Source organism: Cricetulus griseus, chromosome 3 (genome assembly GCF_003668045.3).
Source record: "Cricetulus griseus strain 17A/GY chromosome 3, alternate assembly CriGri-PICRH-1.0, whole genome shotgun sequence".
Taxonomy (NCBI): Eukaryota; Metazoa; Chordata; class Mammalia; order Rodentia; family Cricetidae; genus Cricetulus; species Cricetulus griseus.
The window spans coordinates 124,984,387-125,005,773 of NC_048596.1; the positions used below are offsets into that span (position 1 = coordinate 124,984,387).

General features: G+C 39.5%; 1 protein-coding gene across 2 annotated transcripts in view; it reads left to right on the plus strand.

Moving 5' to 3' along the window:
* Positions 1 to 21,387, plus strand: part of Mctp2 (multiple C2 and transmembrane domain containing 2) — a 188,059-nt gene that overhangs the window by 27,326 nt on the left and 139,346 nt on the right. For both annotated transcript variants that reach the window (XM_035441380.1, XM_035441381.1), the window contains exons 4-7: positions 12,780 to 12,922; positions 13,701 to 13,777; positions 14,135 to 14,246; positions 18,100 to 18,135. In XM_035441380.1, coding sequence (XP_035297271.1) covers positions 12,780 to 12,922; positions 13,701 to 13,777; positions 14,135 to 14,246; positions 18,100 to 18,135 — 368 coding nt within the window. The remainder of the gene's footprint in view (positions 1 to 12,779; positions 12,923 to 13,700; positions 13,778 to 14,134; positions 14,247 to 18,099; positions 18,136 to 21,387) is intronic.

A 21,387-nucleotide genomic window follows, 5' to 3' on the forward strand; every position in this document is an offset into this window, starting at 1 on the left:
CAAGAGATGTGTATTTGTTATTTCCTTTTCCTTAAATGGAATAATACATTCAATTTTTTAATTTAAAAATCCAAATGCATGTAATTGATCAGATGGTAACTTCTGATTATGATGGGGGTTTTCCAAAGTATCCAGATGTTTGAGTTACCCCTTTGGCTCACTGGAATAGCTAGAAGATTGGTAATTTCCATGCATAGTTTCCATTTTGGAGGTTTTTCTACTAGAAGTTATTTTTGATGAATCATTCTCTCTTACCAAAGACCTCAACATTTTCTTTGAATTGTTACAAAATCATTCCTGTTTATGAAGCTTTCTGTCTAGATATATGTTGGCCAACAGTTTATACACAAGGCCCAGTAATTGGTATTTTAGGCTTTATGACCCATGAGTGACATCTATTCAACTTGTGTTAATATAGTGGGAAAACACCCTTGTGCAAATGAACATGATTACGTTCTGCTATAACTGCATTAATATAAGCAAAATAACGAAAAAGTAGTCATTGGGCCGGAATGAACCCACGTACTAAATTTGCTGACTTCTGACTAGAATATTATGATCTGATTTTTGGATTCATCTTCTAAAAACATGCTTTTAATAGCATAGTGGCTGAAACTAGTGCTTGACTAAAGAAGGCGTGTTTATTAACCAATCATGATTTGAAGTTTGCACTTTTAATAGAGCTATCTAGGAAGCATCTTGGTAAAAAGGCAAAATGCTGAATTAATACCTGGAGATATTAGGCAGCCAATGGTAATGTTTTAGTATTTCTTCTGGCCTTGGGGTGAAAACTCAGTTTCAGGAGAAGACTGCTTAGACAGCATCAATAAAGTACAAAGCTATGCTGAAAGGAGTCTTGACCCACAGGAAGCTAGGGAGAGGAGCCTCCCTGGCACTTCAGTGCCTCTGTTTGCCAGGACTGGGAAAAGTACCCTGCTGATGTTGAATCCTATGCTTTTGTCTTTGAAGATGTTGAGACTTTCTGGGATTTTTTATTTTTTTGCAGTTTTTAATGCACAAGGTTGTCAGGTGGTTTTTGGAAAGATTTAGGAAGAAACCTGTGGTTCAGAATGCCTAACAGGAGCAGGGATCTGCAGCTGCAACCCAGAACCCCCCATGTTCTCTCTCTCTCTCTCTCTCTCTCTCTCTCTTCTCTCTCTCTCTCTCTCTCTCTCTCTCTTTCCCTCCCCTGCCCTCCCTTTGTCCCTAAGTCTCCCTCTCCATCCCTTGTAAACATGACTATACACATGTGAATAAATATGGATGTAAAAGCAATGTCATGTGAGGCCAAGAGCTTTAATTACACAGTATTACAAGTCTGGACACATATCAACTATTTCAGTGGCAGGACTCTTTCTAGTGTAGCATTATTTTCTTTGAGTTCCTGGCATGTCCCTTTGCCCACGCCACACTAGATCCAGCAATGGGCATTGTGGGCCTAACTAAGGGATTCCTTTCTCCTTTTTTTCTGTTTTGGCAGGCAGTTCTGCTTGCTGTAGTGTGAGCCTGAGATGCAGTGCATTGGGTGGGCCTGGCCTTGAGCTCATTCTTTTAGGAGAAACATCATGGCTATTTTCCTCTCAGTAATTGCCTGTTTGTCCTTGCCTGACCCTCCTCTCCTTTCCTCTCTTTGTTCTTGTATTCACCTCTTTACAACCTCAATTTCCTAACTTATAGCCCAAGTTTTTTCTACCATGGGGCTGTAAAATTACACCTGTTGTATTCTTTTGGAGCATACAAGACTTGGCTTTTTCTATGGTTTTGGTGTGGTCCTGATCCAGTGATTTTAAGTCTTTGAGATACAGCTGAAGTGATACAACATGAGCATCTCTTTTCAGCACAACTGCTTCATGATTTGGTTGATGCATAGAGGAAACTGGATCATGACTCAGTTTTACACAGAAAGGAATGTGACTGTCAACAGTGTACCCCTAGAACTCAGGCCAGCAGCCTTATCTTCTGCACACACAGGGTCCAGGGATTTCTAATATAGACAGAGTCTCTTGACCCTGGGGAAAGTCCCATTTCCTGCCTCTACATCATTATTCCTGGAAATGAACAGCACCCACATGAAAGCTGTTTTCCCCTTGATTTTAGGCTAGCCCAAGTCAACAGCAGTGGCTTTAAAAGAATACTTGGGTTGCTGGTGCCCTCTCCTGGCTCCTCTCCAGTATTGCAAAAGGAAAATGAAATTCACTGTACCATCCCTAGGGCCATAACCATCGCTCCCCCTGTGTTGAGGGCTAATGGTTTTCTTTGTGATGTGAGTTTTTTGAAAATTCATGAAGAGCTCCAATACAAAACATGTCTCGTTGTTCATATCTGGAACAGATAGGTATTTGACATTTGTTTAAGGAAAAGTGATGGGCTTCCTCCCTAGATGACAGGAAAAACTTCATCAGAGGTCAGTTTTGAAAGGGATGACTTTAAGACCAACCCAGCACCAAGACTGTCACATGAATTTAGAAAGTTAAAAGACTCCTACAAAAGCGTTCCAATGGTCAGCACCTCTAATTTAAATCTGCTCCACTTAGAATGCTAAGTGTCATGATGGTATATTCTCTTTGTAACGACAACATAATCATGTTGGAAGTGCAGACAAACATAGCCTCCTTGTGTGGCTGTAATGATGGACAGGCAGGTGTTTCTGGAACTGTGTTGCAAGAAGAGCGGCATCATTCAAAGGGCACTATTCGAATTGGTGGTAGTATTAAATCCTCCACTTTAACTTTGATTCAGGAAATGCTCCTCAATATATAGAGACCAACATGTGGGTTGTGGATGAGGGCACCACCAGGTCCTTACTAGAATTTTAAGATGAATCTCCTTTTGCTGATATAAGTTAGAAAATGGGTTTTCCTTTCTATAGTATAATAAACCCTAATTTTGGGGATGCTCTGTCACTTTTTTCCCCCATGTGTATTGTTCTCTATTACAAAATATTTAAGAAGAAAAATAAAACCTTAGAGACATCATGCTTTGTTGAATTAACGTTTCAAATTAGGTTATTAGCAATAATTTCAAATTAGCAATATTTTTATTGCTACTTATTATTATTATTATTATTTTGTGTGTGTGTGTGTGTACTCACATGTATGTGCACGCTCCCATGATGTGTGTGGACACATGTACACCATAGCACGTGTGTGGAGGTTAGAGGACAATATTGGGGTGGTCAATTCTCTCCCAGTGCTGGTTCTGGCTATTGAGCTCAGGTCACTAGGTCACCAGGCTTGTGTGGCAAATATCTTTACCTACTGAGCCATCTTGTTGCCCTGCCCCCAATTTTTATTATTACACACCATGCTTCCACAGATGAGCCTACGTCTTAAACTGTGTGTACAGCTTTGGTCATAACTTCTTTGAGAGTCAATTATTGATTTGCATCGATTTTTTTCATTCCTGCAAATATCTGACTTGTTCAGTGTTCTCATTACAAAATTGGACGTTTGCTCCTAAGAAAGGCTTACTCTCACCACAAGCAATGAAGTGACTCACTTTCTATTAACTACATTGACTATAGAATAACTTTGTTAATTGGGTGGAGGAAAAAGAAACACATTATCTGTTTTCTTGCTTAAATCTGTGTTTGCATCAATAATTTTGGACATTTAAGCATGTTTGTTCAGATTCATTTTTATCTTTGCAAGCCTTCTGCTTCCACAGATAACATCACGATTTGTCATTGCATCTTTGCTTTTATTTCTGCGACGTCTGCTGTGAAAATCTTGCTGGTTTTCACTTCCTATTCTGAATGGCACCCACCTCCATCTCCATGTCTACAGAGGCCCAAGACCTTGTATCACTCACATTAATCCATATGTCTCAGTCTGTTTGCTTTTTCATTTCTCATTTGAACTTTTTGTCTGTCTCCATTTTTTCCATATTAGAACCTGAATAGAAACTTTAGTTTTTCTTTTTCAAAATGACTTCCAGATAAAGGAGGACAAATCTTTGTTTCCCTGATGACTAGACTGCTGTTTTTCAACAACTATACATGCAAGTGCCATATATACCAGAGTTTGCTTCCTGGGCTTCTATTGGATTTCTGCTGCTGCGTTCTTTAGAGCAAGAGTCAAGTGCACCTCGCAGTCTTACATCATTCACACAACCCAATTAATTCTATATTTTGCAAGCTTCCAGCTTTGCTTCTCACTGTAGTACTTGCTCTGAACACCAGATGGCATGAGATCCTTGCTATGCACGTACAGCAGCAGTTAAAAACCTATGGGCCTCTGTGTCAGAAGGCAACCTGAAGGCAAGCTTGCTGGGATGCAAACCGCATCCAGTGGTGAGGGTATCAGTCTTCTCCCCCCCCCCCCCCCGCCCCGAGGTGTTTTACGTTAAGATGCTAAAACAGATGAACACAGCTGAGTTTGGAATTCTGTGGACCCCATTCCCACCCTGCCTAGATCATACAAGACAGGCTGATCCTAAAAAAGGCTTTGTGTATTCCTATTTCCGAGAGCTTCTCTCTGGGGACAGTTGTGGCTTGGTTTTACTTTGGGACTCCATACACTCCTGGGTTGACTGGGATGTTTGTTGTTTGCCCCTTTGTTGATCCAGCTTCCACTTAATCTTTCTCAATGCTAATGAAGGGTAAGGAAAGGGAGCCTGGAATGGCTCCTATGCTTGCTGCATCTACCTTGACCATCTGACCCTGCATGATTTTTATCCGCTTGTGAGAGGCTTGCCTATGTGGGTGGTTGAAGGTGTCTATTGTCAGTCACAGTGTGTTATGTGATGGCTTCCATGCTGTGCTCCAGGTGTCTTTTGAGCATCTTGTTCCATTGTCTGTTGTACATGTATGTTCTACCTGTGAAAATGTGAGTTTCTGTCTTCAAGCCTTCTCATTTTACTTGGACTTCTGCTTCTAGTGTTACAAAGATGGCCATGCAGGATATTCACAGAACATGTGTGCTTCTGGTTGCCTATAAAGAATAGGGATGCAGGCGTAGTGTCTGCATGGCCATTCCACCAAAGCCTAGCTAGTTTGGTAATTTGCTGAAATGACTGAATCTATATATATTGACAAGTCTTTCAGCTATCAAAAGAGTTATGATAGTTATATTCATATATATACGTCATATATTAAAAGTCTGTGATACAGACTTTTAAAATAGCTGTGAGATGTATCTGACTCATTAGCAATGGGTTATGAATTCAAAATCAAAGTAGCATCTTAAAGAATATTTTAATTTTTGTTTAATTTAAATGTATTTTTATTTTATGTTTATGAGCATATTGCCACTTGTATATATGGGCACCCTGTGCATGACTGGTACCCATGGAAGCAGAAGTTGGTGGACCCCAGAAGAGGGTGTTGGATGCACTTGGAAATGGAGGGATAGAAGGTTGTGAGCCTCCATGTAGATGCTCTAAATGGACCCCAGGTCATCTGCCAGAGCAAGTGCTCCTAGCCGCTGAGGCATCTCTCCAGATCTTTAAACTGTTATGCAAACAAAGTGACAGGGACAGGGTATGTTGTAGCATAGGCTATGGAGCCAGAAAGGGGAAGATTAGCGATAGAAAAAAAGACAAAGGAATCCAGGTGATGAGGGACACAGATTTTCAGAAGGTAGAGACAAAGGAAGTATAGGATGTGGCTGGAGGAAACTTATGGGAGGTCATATGTTTAGGAGAATCCAAATGCCCCAGGAAATGCTTACTTTACTGCAGCATTGCTCGACTCTTGTTGTATATTTCATGCAGGTTTTTATAAACTTTATAAACAACTAAAGGAGGTTTGTGGTAAAATTTCGACTTTCAGATCATTAATTCTGCCATAAGCTGATTCCTGGAAACTTGTTGAGTAAAAGTGGCTATTTGTGTTTTGTTCTGTTTTGTTTTTCAATCATGTATATTTGCATACATGACCGTTGTATCTCAAGGTCCATCAGGGCCAATCCTTGCTCAAGGGACCTCAGGAGGTTTTGTACATATGGTCCTCTTAGAGGAGAGAGGCTGCTCCTATTAGTTAGGGTGGGTATATTAGCAATGCATCTTTTAAAGACAATTGACCATTAAGGAAAACACAGCTCTTCTGACTTTGAAGATGGGGAAGTAGATCTCAGAAGCAGATAGCCTCGATGTACAGAAGTACCCTGAGCTGGGACCTAGTTGTGTTCCCTGCATTGATACAGGAGGACCCTTGGCTTGGGATTCTTCAGAACTCATATGCTACATAGGAAACCATTGCCAATTTTCATAGGACCAAGGAAACTGCTCCTTCTCTTTCTCAATTGCCCCTTCTGGTTTCTGAACGGGACTGTTAAGGATGCAGTGTGCAGACAGTTATTGTTGTATCTGCATGGCTTCACTGTGATTCTGTAGGCACAGGCTTCTATGCAAATGTCACAACTAAAATACCTCCCCCATTTTATGTTTTGTTCTGGAAACTGTCTTGTTCTTTTATTTAACCACCCTCAAAGACAGAGTTCATGGGCCCCATACTGCCAGGCTAGATTTTCAGAGTGTCCTGAAGTCCACAGTGAATGAGCTATGGATTTTTAGATGAAGAAGAAGCCCATGTTCCTGGGGATTTCAAAGTTTCAATTTTGTATACAGCTGTTTCCGTCCAGAACACCTAAGAACATTTCAGAGATGTTTTCCTGAGTGTATGGAATTTCTGAAAAAAATAATTTAAGCTCACAAGTTTTTTTTTCTTCCTATCTCCCTAAAAGGAGGTGTCAAAAAATTCCATACTGTCAGAGATAGCACTAAAGAAACTTTATAGGGAGGAAGGAATTAGTCATTTGAATTATCTTGGGCATTAAAATAAAGTAAATGGACATTAGGACTACCTAAATGGATATATGCTCTCCCTTTTGTAACTTAACTGAATCATGACGCAAAAAATAGCAGCCCTTACAAGGAGGCATTCTCCGTAAATTCTGGAGCTGGCTACCATTAAAGTAGATTGGTTTATTTGTTCTCAGAGGACTCCTTTGAGAATGGTGGTTTTTTCACATTACAAAGGAGAACAGGATAGTGTAAGGTAATTGAGTGAATTATTCAAGATTGCACAGTCACTCGAAGGATACAGGATGGTTCTGCACTAACTTGAGCATTCCTGGATGTGTTGGGTACCCCTAGGCATATGTCTTTCCTTTCAGGAACTCTAATGTAGATGAATTTAATATTATATCTGTAGATGGTTCCAACCATTGTTTTCCATACTCAAATGATTTTAAAAATGCCTTCCCTGAAAGTTTTAAGTTGTATTTATATTGTTGTGCTTTGTGTCCTGCATCTGTTAGTGAGATTTTTATTTTGTCTTTATTTGTGTGTGTGTGTGTGTGTGTGTGTGTGTGTGTGTGTGTGTGTGTGTGTGTCTATGCATGCTGAGGCATTTATATGCAGGTCAGTGGGCAACTTTTGGGAGCCACTTCTCTCCTTCTACCATGAGTTCCAGAGATCAATTTCTTAAGGCATTTACAGCAAGTCCTTTTATCCACTAAACTGCCCCACTGGCCCTGCTAATGGAACTTAATATTTTGCTGTACATTTTGAAAATTCTGGCTGAGAACACTGGGGAGCCATCTCCAATGGCTCTGGTGAGATATTCCTTCCAGTCCGCAGAACATCTCTCCTGATGATAAGGATATCTGGGTACATTGTTTTTTATTTTCCATTTGTAAAAGGCGTGTGTGTGTGTGTGTGTGTGTGTGTGTGTGTGTGTGTGTGTGTGTGTGTGTGTGCGCGCGCGCACGCGCGCGCGCATGCATGTGTATGAAGGCCCCAGTGACAGGAATCATCTTCTTTATTTCTTTCTCCCACTTATTCTTAGGCAAAGACTTTCAATCAGAACTAGAGCTCATACAGATGACTAGCTTCCTCTGGAGTTGCCTTGCCTCTGCCGCAAGTATGGAACTATAGATAGGATGCTATGCCCTATTCATACCCTGACCAAACCTGGGTTCTGGAGATCTGAACTTGAGTCCTCTCACTTGCTCAGCAAGCACTTTAACGACTGAGCCAGCTCCCTAGCCTCCTTCATGAGGTTTTTAGTGTCTGAGCTCAGCTTTGTCCTCTAACCTCAGCCTTCTGCTGCAGCTTTCGGCCCAGCTCCCAGGTGTCCTTGCTTTCTCCCCATTCTCCCTCATCTAAATTATAAGCTGCTGTCAGATTTATATGTGCAAAGCTTGGCTCTAATCACTTTACTCTCCTCCTGAGTGAACCTACATTTCCTTCCTCTTCATACTAAAATAACTCCAGATGGACCAAAAAAAAAAAAAAAAACCTATAATGTAGAAAAAGAAAATGTACAAAAATCAATGGGAAGAAACAAGACTGAATTAATTTAAAATCTTACAGTAAAAAAAAAAAAAGCTTCTATGCAGGATGTGAAAGTACAAAGGCAAAAAGTCAGACCTTGGCTAATTTGATGAAATAAAAAGGAATATAACTTATTGCCAGTAACAACTTGTTAAATTCTGACAAGACGCAGAGTCGGTGAGCCGTTTCCATTAGAAAGATCCCTTGCAGTTGTAGCCAGAAGACAAGCTAAGTCCACTGAAAGATAATCACATAATAACAAGAATCTGATTGACAAACACAAATAGAAGTCACAACAGCAGGAGAGTCCCTGAAAGTGTTACAGATAAGGGGACAGACAGAGGTATTTTTTTTTTATCCCCTCACCCACCCACATATTAAAATAAAGGTTTAAAATATTATGTGTTAGAGAAATACAGAAAGAGATAATAACATTGTATACTCTATGTCTGATAAGCATTTGAAGAAGATTTATTTTATATTTATGTGTAGGTGTGCGTGTGCCTGTATATACCATGTATGTGGGTGCCTGAAAGGCCAGAAGTGGTTGTTGGATTCCCCTATGAGCTGCCCAAAATGGATATTGAGAACTGGGGTCCCCTGAAGGAGCAGCAAGAAAGACAGCAAGCCCTCCAACCCAGAGGTCCACCCTTCCTACCCACGCCTAAATTTGATAAGCTTAGAAAACAAATTTATAAGGTCTGTTAGAACCAAAACGAGCCACTGTCACACTTGAGTGTTACAAACTTACTGTAGAAAAGGGATTCCAGGATAGCTACATCAGCCTGCTGCCTGAACTGCTGTCTACAGCTGGGAAAATATTAACTACTTGTCTACACCAATACAGCACAGTGAAGATGTGTTTAGTTGCAAAGACACCAGTAGGTGCATATTGCTGGTGTGGCCCCAGCACTATGGCATACTACTTGAGAAAATGCAGTCATTTAAAAATGATTCCTGCACATATTTTCTCCTGTAAAACACCCAAGAAACTGCTTATGGGTATCAAACCAGACAAATGAGTTCAGGGACCACTCAGAGGGTACAGACTTTGTTTCATTTCATGTGTTTCAAAGTTTGCGGGCATATATTACTTTTACTTAAGCAAAATTAAAAAGGCCAGGAACAGGAAATAAAACACCCGCATTTCTTGCAGAATAATAACTAACTCTTTATTGTGTATGTTTAAGGCACTTTGGTCTCTGACTCAAAACAGCCTGTTGTAATCTATTTCTTTCTCTTTTTTTTTCTACCTTAATTTCTGGGTTCACTGAAATGTTTGCTTGGTATTACAACATCAGTTATTTTTGGGGGGTCTCCTTCCCTGCTCCATTGACCCCAGTCTTTGTTCTTGTTTGGCCCCAGGTTTATTTCAACTCCTGTCTCCTTGGTTTAAGCCCTCACTGACATGTGAGCTAGGAACTACCTTTGCTACCTACTCCTGAGCAGAACTGCACACTGTGTTCACTTCTTTTGAACATTACCACCTGGGACCCCATGCTGTGTTGTGGGGTGCACATACCATTAGGTGCAGAAGAGCTGGGTCTTGTGTCTTAGCAACAGCTGGGGTATCTGGCATAGAAAAAGACTTGGAAAAGACCAGAGGTATTTGTGGTCTGGTAGCATGATTGACAGACAGGTAGCATGACTGACAGGTACAGGTCAAGGAAGAGTAACCATCTGTAGGTCAGTGGGCAGGAACAGGAACCACTGGGATTCCTGCGGTTCTTAGGAGGGGGATTTGGTGCCTCTGTGCTGCAAGGATTAAGACTACAGATGCATCCATTCCCTGGAATCTGCAGGGGGATATTTCCAGTGCCTCTGGTAATACCATAATCCATGAATGTGTAAGTCCTTTATATAGAATGCAGTATATAAACTGCCATGCTTGCATATATATAGTATTATATGTAAATGATCATAAAATCATATATAACTTATGTGCACCTCCCCTTATCTTTTACTTCATTTGTAGATGAACCACACAATGTCAATACCATATAAGTAAATTGTTATGTAATGTTTTGGATAATGACTAGGTCAGGAGTCTGTACTTAACTCAGTAAGGACACATTTTATATATTGAAAAATATGTTGTGTCCATGGTTGGTTGATTCTGTGCATGTAGAGGTTCTGTTTATGGAAGCTCCAGTCTGTGCAGTGTGGGAGAAGACGACCGGCCCTGGCTCCAAGTGTCAAGAGTTTCAGGGTCTGCCTGGACACAGCCTGGTTTCTAGGTCCCCTGATTCCTTCTCCACTCAAAGCACTGACTACCACAAGAGTCTCTTTGTATCCCAGGCTCCCAGTGAGGAAGGTTAAAGTCCACCCATTCAGGTGTCAGCTCACCATTTGTATAATCTGGGAGTCGCATTCCAGAGCTGCTGGCCCCTTTTCAGAACCTGCCTAGTTGAGATGCCACTTCCCTGACAGTCAGGCACTTAGGCTCCAAGAGAGAAAACCCCCTCCTCGCAAATTTTCTCGAACAATTAACACCGCACTAACTTGACACCCTCTTTCCTTATTTGGCTTTGTAAACCCTGGTCCTTTTTTTCTATTAATTCCAGACATTAATATTTTCTTTCACGCAACTGCCGCCATTCACCCGTGAAACAGTTTGAACATTATGTAGCTGTCAAGATGCTTGGGGATTACCCAGTATGCCTTGCCTGTGAGAAAGTGACACCACTGAGGCCGAGTTTTGAGATGTTTATTTTGAGAGTACGCTGACAAGCATGAAGGCCCTGATCCCAGAGTGGCAATTTCATTTAATTAAAGGCCTCTTTTTATTATAGTTTCTCCCCACTTTTTTTATATATATATATCACGATGATTGTTAAAGCCTGACCAGCCAGAGGTGTTCTCTCAAGCTGCTGAATGGGGGTGGGCAGATGCTCACTCACCAGTGAGAATTCCACCGAGTGCCTGTGAATGCATTTATTTTTTTTTACTAGCCCTGGAAAACTGCTCAGCTTGGGTACGTGTTTCAAATGAAGGCTGGGCTTCCATTCCTGCTCTGCCAGACTTAAGATGGTAGAATTGGACATGTCTGATATTTGTGGGTTATTTTGATTTCTTTGTTTAAAGTCAGTGCCCTTGTATTACTGGAATGCTAACTCGGAAAATTCCTGCTTTAGTAAGGCTATCTAATAATGTATGCTGCCTTGTTCCATAGTGATGACACCTTCCACTCAGATAGCTCAGGAGTGTATTGCCTTTACTTTCTGTGTTTTTGACTACTGGGGCCACATGGAACAGAAGGGGCTTATGTGACAAACTGTATAGAATATTAGTTCCCAGTGATGTGCTTGCAGCAAAGTACAATTTTGGGGGATTAATTTTTGATAGAATATTTGTAGATGGTATTGGCTTGAATCTCATATCAGAAATTCACTTCAGTGAATATTCATGGAACCTATCTGGGGCCCCAAATTAGACAGTGGGGCTTCTTTGCATACATCCTCATAGGGCTGTGTTTCAGGATGGACCACAATGCTATCACTCTGCAAGTCACAAGTTTTATCTTAAAGCAGGGCTTCCCTTATCTCTCTGCTAATTGTTCATTTGCTCACATTTCTGTACTCACCTGGTATGGATGAGCAAGTATGCCCTTGGCATGTTAGATGACATACACATTCATGTAACATATAGGCACAATGCACAGTTCATGCATTATGTTTGTGAGCTTTTTTTCTTTTCAATTGATCTAAGAAATGTGGAAGAGGATCTACCATCAGTTGTGTGTGTGTGTGTGTGTGTGTGTGTGTGTGTGTGTCAGGGAGATTGCAAGTTGAGGGATATTATTCATTCTCTTTGGCATCCATTTCAAAGCACCCCAGGAGGGGCCACTCAGGTCAGCTCTGAGGCCAGCTGAGGGCCTGGCTCATGTGCTGGTCCTGGGTGGGGACAATGTGTGCAGCTTTGGTGCAGGTGCGAGGAGGCAGCAAAGAATGGCCACTCTGTTGACTTAATCTCTATGCCCCTGGTTGCAGGCTGAGTCCCCTCACATCATCCTTTGAATGAGTGATTGCAGAGGCTAATTTATTTGTTATGATTATATTTTAAGGTATAAGATTGGATTGAATCGACCATCTGCTAAATATTTGGGAATGGCTGCTTTCCCTTTTCATGGACTTTATGCTGATCCTAGGAGGGGCAAGCTTCTCTCCCTGGGGTTCCTGACACTGACTTGATTTTTTTGAATTTTTGTGGGTTATTGAGGGGTGACATATCCACAATGAAACCACATAAAAAGCTCAAGGAGCCCATTCATATTCAACCATAGAAAACAAAACGGAATTAATCATTTACCCTTAAGTTGTCGCATTTCTCCCTCCCCAGGACACCTCTGGGGCTTCACATCCCTCCACAGAGAGACACAGATCTCAGTGTGTTCTCTGGCTTGCTGCAGGCCTGGGGACTGTGGGAAGAATCTTGACTTGGTAGAATTGTTAGATTTTGTGTGTGTGTTTGAAATTCTGTCATGTTCTCTTTTTCCTTTAAAGGCACGAGTGATCCGTATGTGAAATTTAAGCTGAACGGGAAGACTCTGTACAAAAGTAAAGTCATATATAAGAACTTGAACCCGATTTGGGATGAGATAGTTGTGTTGCCCATACACAGCCTTGATCAAAAGCTTCGTGTAAAGGTAATAATCAAGTCAGCTCCTTCCTTCAAAATATTTATTCTTCTGTAGTTCTCAGGCCGACTTAAAAGTGAACTTGCCTCAATTAATCCCTCCATTTTTACCCCGAGGCTGGAGTGAAATATATAATACTGTAGGAGGAATTGTTTTAGGCTCTTTATGAAACTGTGTTTCCCTCAAATCAGGGAGATACATATGCTACAAAGTCACCATGCACTGTGTAAATAATGTCCTTATTGGCTCTATTTAAACTTACTCAGTGTGGAAGAATTATTACTGGTCTTGTAGTGGTGACAAGTGTAGACACTGTTCTCATTAGAAAGAACTTTATATTTAATAGAGCTTCAAGCTACCAGGTGTAAGCATCAATTACCCCAACATCTGGGTTTAAACTGTAGGAGCTGAGTGCAGAATGAGATGGCTGTACAATAGTTAGCAAATTTCTATTTAATTGGCAGATCTGCTCACTATGGAAAATGCTAAGTTTTTAATGAGAGGCCAATTAAACTATAGGGAGGGTCCATTGTGTGTAATATTTGGTTGTATTTGACCACTGCCTTATAAGGCTTTTTTTTCCTATTGTTTTGAGCATGGCTAGTATAATAGGTAAGATTTTTCTTTGTATAGGCTTGATTATATTTTTATTCAACTTCACTGTGAAAATTATTGTAAGGACTAAAAGATGGATTTGCAAGGCCCCAGTCTGTTCTATATTTTAGTCATTTGACAAAGCCAGATGGTTTGGGTGGCCCCATATGCTAATATCCTCCTCCTTTTCTAGGTGTACGATCGAGACTTAACCACATCTGACTTCATGGGTTCTGCCTTTGTCATTCTCAGGGATCTGGAACTTAACAGGTATCCTACTTTTACCTAGAATCATTATCAGGGGAAATCCATATTCATATTAAATGGTACTTATTTAGGTTTTTAAAATATTGAGGTTCATAATTTAACTTAAAACATGTTTCTACACTTTATTTTGGTGGGTGGTAGAGCAGGGAAATCAGTTAACCAATGTTGAAATTGACAATGTCAGAAGGTTTTTAATTTTCCCCAGAAAATATTTTCATTAAATGTGGTTCTGTATTCTCCGCCCCAGCCCCCCACCATCTAAGCTTAGGTAGCAGGCTTTTTCCTTAAGCTTCGGATGTACTGTCAAGCCTGCAATATTGCCAATTAATGTTAAAATCACGTGTTGTGTTTTGCTTGCAGGACTACCGAACATATTTTAAAACTGGAAGATCCAAACAGTTTAGAAGATGACATGGGAGTGATTGTGTTAAATTTGAACCTAGTTGTAAAACAGGGTGATTTCAAGAGGCATGTAAGTGGGAACCTTTCTGTTTAACCTCTCCATTGGGTGAGTCTTTGATGACTGGCCAGAAGACAGGATGACCGTCAATTGTATATTAAGGGGAGAAGTCAAACAATTGCATCAAGTATCAGTATGTATTTATCTACATTCTTTCTCATGAACTGCTGGCCAAACAACGTAGGTAATAAATTACCTGGCTGGTGAAGGTATGGTTAGGATTGCTATTATGCTCACAGACTATATGTGTTTTGCCTGGATAAACCATTTGAAATATAGTTTCCTTAAACATTAGGGTTTCTATTTAGTAATTTTTAGATTCTGAGCAACATTCACATATTCTGTTATTTAGGCAGTTCCCAGAATTTAATGTTTACGTCATGAATTGTGAAGTGATCGAGTATCTTCTTGCAATATGTAGAGTCCTTCGCCTTCTTCACTGGCTGTTGCTTTTAGCTGCTACCTTTTCCATTGGGTGTGCTTTTATGAAAAATGCAAATTTTAATGTTCCCTATTCTATCACATGGAAATTTCTCATTAACACACTATATGTCTGCACTATCAGTGAAGCATTTGATTTTGTTACGATAAGATAGAAAGTCTGCTCTTACAAGTAAACATACTGATGGAAATCATAATCTCATTTTCATATTCACGGATTGTGCATCATAATTCCAATAATTAAAATAAGAGCACAATGTGTTTGATTGCAATTTTACTGAAAGATATTTTTTAAAGCAAACTAAAGCAGTTACTAAAGGAAGAATAGATGTGTTACATTTGAACCTGCATGGAACCCAATGTGAAAATCTGAAGCCTGTTTAGAAATTAGACTTCTAATATTATTTTCTAAATTGAGGTAAATATTCTTCATTTTAGCTGTTACTTAATCTTTCTGATGTAATGAATTTCATAATGAAGACAACAACTAGTTTACTAGTAAACTCCTGGAAGCTAGCTAGTAATAGGTATAGGAATACCAAAATTTTTATTACAAATTTTTCAATTGTGAGAGTGTCAAGTAAATATTTGCTTTTCAACATTTGAATTTCTTAGATTAATTTACTTAAAACACAACAGGCTAAAACTTTACTTATACTTAAGGTAACACTGTTCATTCACACTTGGGACCTCAGTGAAACTGTGACTATGATGAAGACAAGCATTGTCTTCTCTGTACTTCTCTGTCCTGGACTTTTCTTTACCTTCTTTTTTATCCTATTGCTGTTGCTTCTGAATCTATTCCCTCTGACTCGCTGTTCAAGTGTATAGTTGGTGGTGGGCAACTTGAGGTAGGTGCCAGTGTAAATTAATATCCAATATTAATAAGTATTTGAACCAGGTGCTCATGATGGATGGAACACTTGACAGTCAATGTGTTCTAAACATTTCTTTGGTGACTTTTGTATAGTTGATGTTTCCAAAGAAAATAGCCGCACCATTTGAATTTTTACACAGCTCACTAGACTATGCTCAACAATCAGATTGTACTTTGATGGCATTTAATATCGCCAGATTTGGAATTTTAAAGTAATAGCTCTCTGATTTCAATTTATCTCAAACTACAGAGCAAATAATGCAAGAGGCAGCTTGGAATTGCATTTGTGATACATCTCAAAGTGTGTCTTTTCAAGGTGTTGAGAGTATCCACTGTCTTCATCTCACTTGGCCTGACCACTCTTAGCACTTGAGTACCACCCACCACCTCCTTTGTTGAGATTGCCAGCGCCTCTGCTTCCTTGTGTGTTCTCTTATGCATTGCCCAGCAGAAGCCAAGTGTGCAATTTATTTTATATAATAAGAAAGCAATATCACATGAAAGACTGCCTATCTCATTTACTTTGCTTTGTAATTTCCCTATTCTATTTACTTACTTGATCTAAGCATAACCAAAGAGTCAGTAATGGAGGAATGACTTGTTGTAAGTCATTTACTTACAAGACTATCAGGGTCCCTTTGAGTATCTAGACAGAGGAAAACATTTGCTCTTTTTTTATTAAACTTAAGTGGATATTAAAAGGCATGTTTATTTGGGGGTTTTAAGTGGAAATAACAAGCCCTTGGACCTAGATGGCAGTAGATTTATGTGATTAGAATGCTTGGTTTATGCATTGCCACTTATGTGTAAACTGTGGAGAAGTTCCACTTTGAATTCTCAGTTTTGCAACCATTTTTCTTTTCCATCAGTGAGGCAAATTTTGTTGCTTTAGAACCAAACTGACAAAAAAAGAAAGAAAAAACCTTAAGATGTGCAGCTAATCTCTGTGGTGGTCATCTGTGCATTTCCCTGACTGAGCCAAGTGAATTGTACTTTCTTTGTCTTGAAGAGGAGTAGGAGCATAAGTAAAATTGTTGACTTCTCATCAAGTTGTCTGTGTTTGACTCCTAAATTGAGTAGATTTGACTCAGTCAAATCCACAGGGTTAGTTAACCTCCCTGAGGAGTTTCCCTCATGTGTGAGATAAGAATGAGGATACCTGTTTTATAGAATCATGGAGAGTGACATGATCAACCACAATGCCAGGCATGTTAGAAATACTCAGTATATGGTAGCTTGTAGCATTACAGTAAAGTAGGTGTCATGTCAGTATCCTAATCTGTTTCATCTTTTATGATGACTACCAAAAAAATCCAGTCTTTATACAAAAAAGGACTCAATAGCTTTGCGACACCATAAGGGTGTCATTAATTTCTGTGATTGGATTAAGTGGGAATACTTGGTATTTTTATTGAGAAAACCCCAGATAGTTTTATTTTAAACCTTAGCTGTAGCACCTGTAACTGTGTCAGGTGCTCAATGATGACCTTCCCATTTCCCCAGGACAAGTATTAATGAGAACCTTAAAGTTCTTTCTGTCCTGTCCTAAGGGCTGACTCATGGAACTTAATTGGACTTCTCTTGAATATTGTTCTTTGTTGGTTTTCTTATTGATTGAGGAGAAATAGTAGCAAAATAGACATGTCATTTACCTGCATTTTTCTGTGTCTTGAGCATTGTAGTAAATGTGGTCTGCTTGATTAGATTTCATAATTTAATTGCTGTATCCTGAACATAAGCACTTTTAACAAGCAGTTAGCTAGTGAGTCAGCCAGAGCAGGGCATTGCCCTACTGGATACTGATTTGGGAGAGGAGATGGACTTTGCTGAAAGAAAATTTCAACTCTAGATGAAATTGAGAAGCGTTTGCGTGACAAAAGAGGGATCAGAAAAGAGTGGGGTGAAATGTGTTGGCCTTCAAAACTTTTTTTTCTTTTTTCACACATGTGCTAGATCAGTTAAATTAATTTAATTGGACAAGGGTGATCCAAAAATTTTTAGTGTTTTTTGATTAGCTTACAAAATAGCAAATTTATATGGTATAAGTTCTGCATTCTTTTCTTTATTTTGACTATGAAGTTTTAACCTATGAAAGTAAATAGAATTCTGTTTTCTGTTACCAAAACCTATAGATGACCTGAACATGAACTCATATTAGTTAAGAATTTACAAACATTTTTACAATGCTGCTTAAACACTGTGCATAGGATAAACCTGATTCTCCTACTTGAAGATGAAATGATACTATTTTATTTAATTTAAAAAATGTTATTGAGATAGAATGACATCTGTGCCAGTGCTGATCTGCTATGAATACCCAAGAAAATGATGTGTACAGCCGCCTAGGCATGATATGCCTGACTATCTTTTTGTTTAAATGAGCTTTGTGTGGGGAGGGTTAGGTGATGGCAGAGGCTAGTTTTCAGATTCGGGAGTTGATAATCTAACTATAATCTGCATCTTATGTAGTGTAAAATAGTTTAATTATATTATTGATGATCCAATGTTTCTCTGTTTCATTTTTGACATCTTCACTGTACAATGAAGCGTTGGTCAAATCGGAAGCGGTTAAGTGCCAGCAAGGTAAATTTACTTGTTCTTATCATCTGAATAAAACTGTGTATTTTTCACAAATACATTATTAATGTATATACCTACATATGTAAAATTAGTATTGTTCCCACTTGATTTGTCTTGGCATTCTGTACCTCTTATTGTCTTAATGAATCAAAAGGGAAGGACCTTTCTTTAGAGATTCATTAAGTGAGGGCATGACCAGATGTTGGAACTTGCACTTGTTTGAGTGCTGACATTTTATATGTACCAGGCATGTTAGAATTTTACACTTTGCTTAGCTTGGAACACTTAGAATGTGGAATAGTTAGGTGCTGTCCCTTCAGGAGGTTATTTGCCATGAGAAGCTAATGTGAGTCCTCAGGGGTAATGACATGAAGACTTGAAGAATATGTGGCAGCCATTATCTGTCTCCCCATATCTCCTGAAACAAAACTATTTCTCAATGTATAATGATAATATTTTAAATATATCTTTATGGAGTACTGGTGGGTTGTACATCATTAGTAAGTCTGAGCAATTGTATGATATTTTCAACTTCATATAAGTGGGCATATCAGCGAAGGCATTCAGAATTTAATCATTTATTAAGGTAATAAATTAGAAAATTATAAATTAGGTGAAATTGTGAAGATTACTTTAGAAGTAAACCCCAAAGTATTTTTTAACTCGTCAGCAGTTTTATCAAGAGATGTAGAATTCTAGTTAAATGATATGGTACATTAGGTTCTTTGTCTAATTTGATTTCTGAATTTGGGGGCTAATCTGTGCCTGGGATAAAAAGAGGTTGTGCAGACAATCAATTGTACATGCATGAGTGTACACACACACACACACACACACACACACACACACACACACACACACTTTTAAATTTTAGCTGTACAATATCTCAGTTGACTACTTACTGTACAATGTAGGGTCTGCATCAAGAACAAGAATTCTCAATATTTCTGACAGAAAGAAAGATAGCAAGAGCATGCCCACAAGAGAGAGAGGGGGTGAGGTGGGGGTGGGGCTAAGACTGTCTTGCATCCAGAAATCCATAGGAGCCAATGTTCTGATGCTACACACCCACTATAGTGTATCCACACTGACTATAGCGTGTCTGCATTTTAAGCATGTCAACAGAACTATAAAAGGATCACTGGCCATTCTCCCAAGTCACTAGGTTCCTTGCACTCTGGTCCATCTTCAGAAACAGATGAGGCCATGATTAATAATAGCGAGCTGCCATATCAAACATTCTCCATCCTTGCCTTGTCCCTTTATAGTCACTAGAGGGTAGGAGAACATCATTTCTCACCACAGAAGGGAGTCCAGCTCTCCCTTTCTGTGTTAAGAGTTGCTGTAACCACCCAAAGCAGTAAAGTTTCCCAGAATGCCTTGGTGAAGCCTGACAAAGCAGTATTTTCTCCTTTATTGATTCGGCTGCTGCACTAAAACACTGGTACTGTACATCAATAACCATCTTTAGTTAGGGAGCCTCAGTCTGTGGAAGAGCACTGGCAGTTTGTGGGAGAACATAAAGTCGAGAAACAGAAATTGTGAGCCTGGGGAATATTGGAGCCTAGGGAGGACAGGAGAGGTTATGGAACAATGGCCAAAGGAACTAAGAGGGGTAGGAAAAACGTCGACGGCTCGGATAAAGATATCAAAGTTATGAAGGGGACAGAGGATCCAGAGAGCTGTATTTATATATAGACCCTACAGAGTTATGTGTTGAGGCTGAACTGTCGCTCTTATTTTTCTCTTTCTGGAATTTTCACTTCAGTGTGCTGGGCTCAGGAATGTAATAAATGTCCAAAGCCAGTACATACATTTAGTCAAATTCCAGACAAGTAAAGCTTGATGAGCACTAGAGATATTCGTATGTGAGACATGAAGATTATACATTGGTGAACACTTAATGATGCTGCTGCTTTCTTTGCATTGGAAGGTATGCAGTTTCAGGAGGAAAGTGAGATGGCTTGTAATTTGAATTACAAGAAAGAGTCACTGGGGAATTAGACACCCACTGCCACTGCCATTAACACTGTAAAACGTGGATAACTCTCTGATCATCTACCTTTTGATATTTTAAACCACAAATTTCTTTCATTTAAAAATAGTGTTTTGTTATTTTTTGTGTATCAATGTTTGCTGAATGTCTGTCTGTGCACTACATGCATGGCTGTTGCTGGAGGAGGCCAGGGGAGGCAGTTGCATCCTCTGAAACTAGAGTTCCAGATGGTTGAGAGCTGCCATGTAGAAGCTAGGTATTAAACTTGGATCCTCTAGAACAGTGGTTCTCAACCTGTGGATCAGGGTGTGACCCCTTTGGGATCAAATGACCTTCTCACAGGGATCACATATCAGATATCCTGCATGCATATCAGACATTTTCAATGAAATTCATAACAGTAGCAAAATTACATTTATGAAGCAGCAATGAAATAATTTTATGGTTGGGGATAGCCACAACCTGAGGAACTATATTGAAGGGTCACAGCATTAGGCAGGTTGAGAACCACTGCTCTAGATGAACAGCCAATGCTCTTAACTGCTGAACCATTTTTTCACCCTGTAAAAACTTCTCTTTTAAGATTTTTGTATTATTCTTAATGTTAGGAAATGTCTGATGTAAAGAATACTTAGCTATCAATATAGAAAATTATGCTTCTGTGATACTTATGGCATAACAGGGATTTTAACTGCAATCTGATTCATATAATGCCTTTATTTAGATAGATGCTTCTTTTCCTATAACTCTTATATTTCCATGTTACCTCAAATGTTCCTGAATAAGAAGTGTGTCTTTGACATTATGCATGCCCTAGATTTCAATGTGGTAGATATATGGGGATGGTATTTAAGATAGGCTTAGCTTTCTCCCAGAAAATCTTTTAAAATGAGCATCTAATGGAGAATTTAGGGTTTGATGTGATAGATCATGGACTGGCATCTGTGTCTTTTTGCACTGTTGCTGTGCAGTATTCAGTGTGGCCAGGGCTGCTCCAAGACTCATTTTAGTGTATTGTGTTGCCTGCTACAGCTCTACACAGGAACACTCATAGCAGTTACCACCATCAGCTTAATGCAAGGAGGGACAGAAAGGTGACTAGAAGTGGAGGTAATTGTATCTGTGACAGTACCTTGTAGCCTTGTAGCTCTATTATCCTCCCTGCCTCCCTTCCTCCCTATACACACAACACACACACACACACACACACACACATACACACACACACACACACACACACACACACACACACACACACA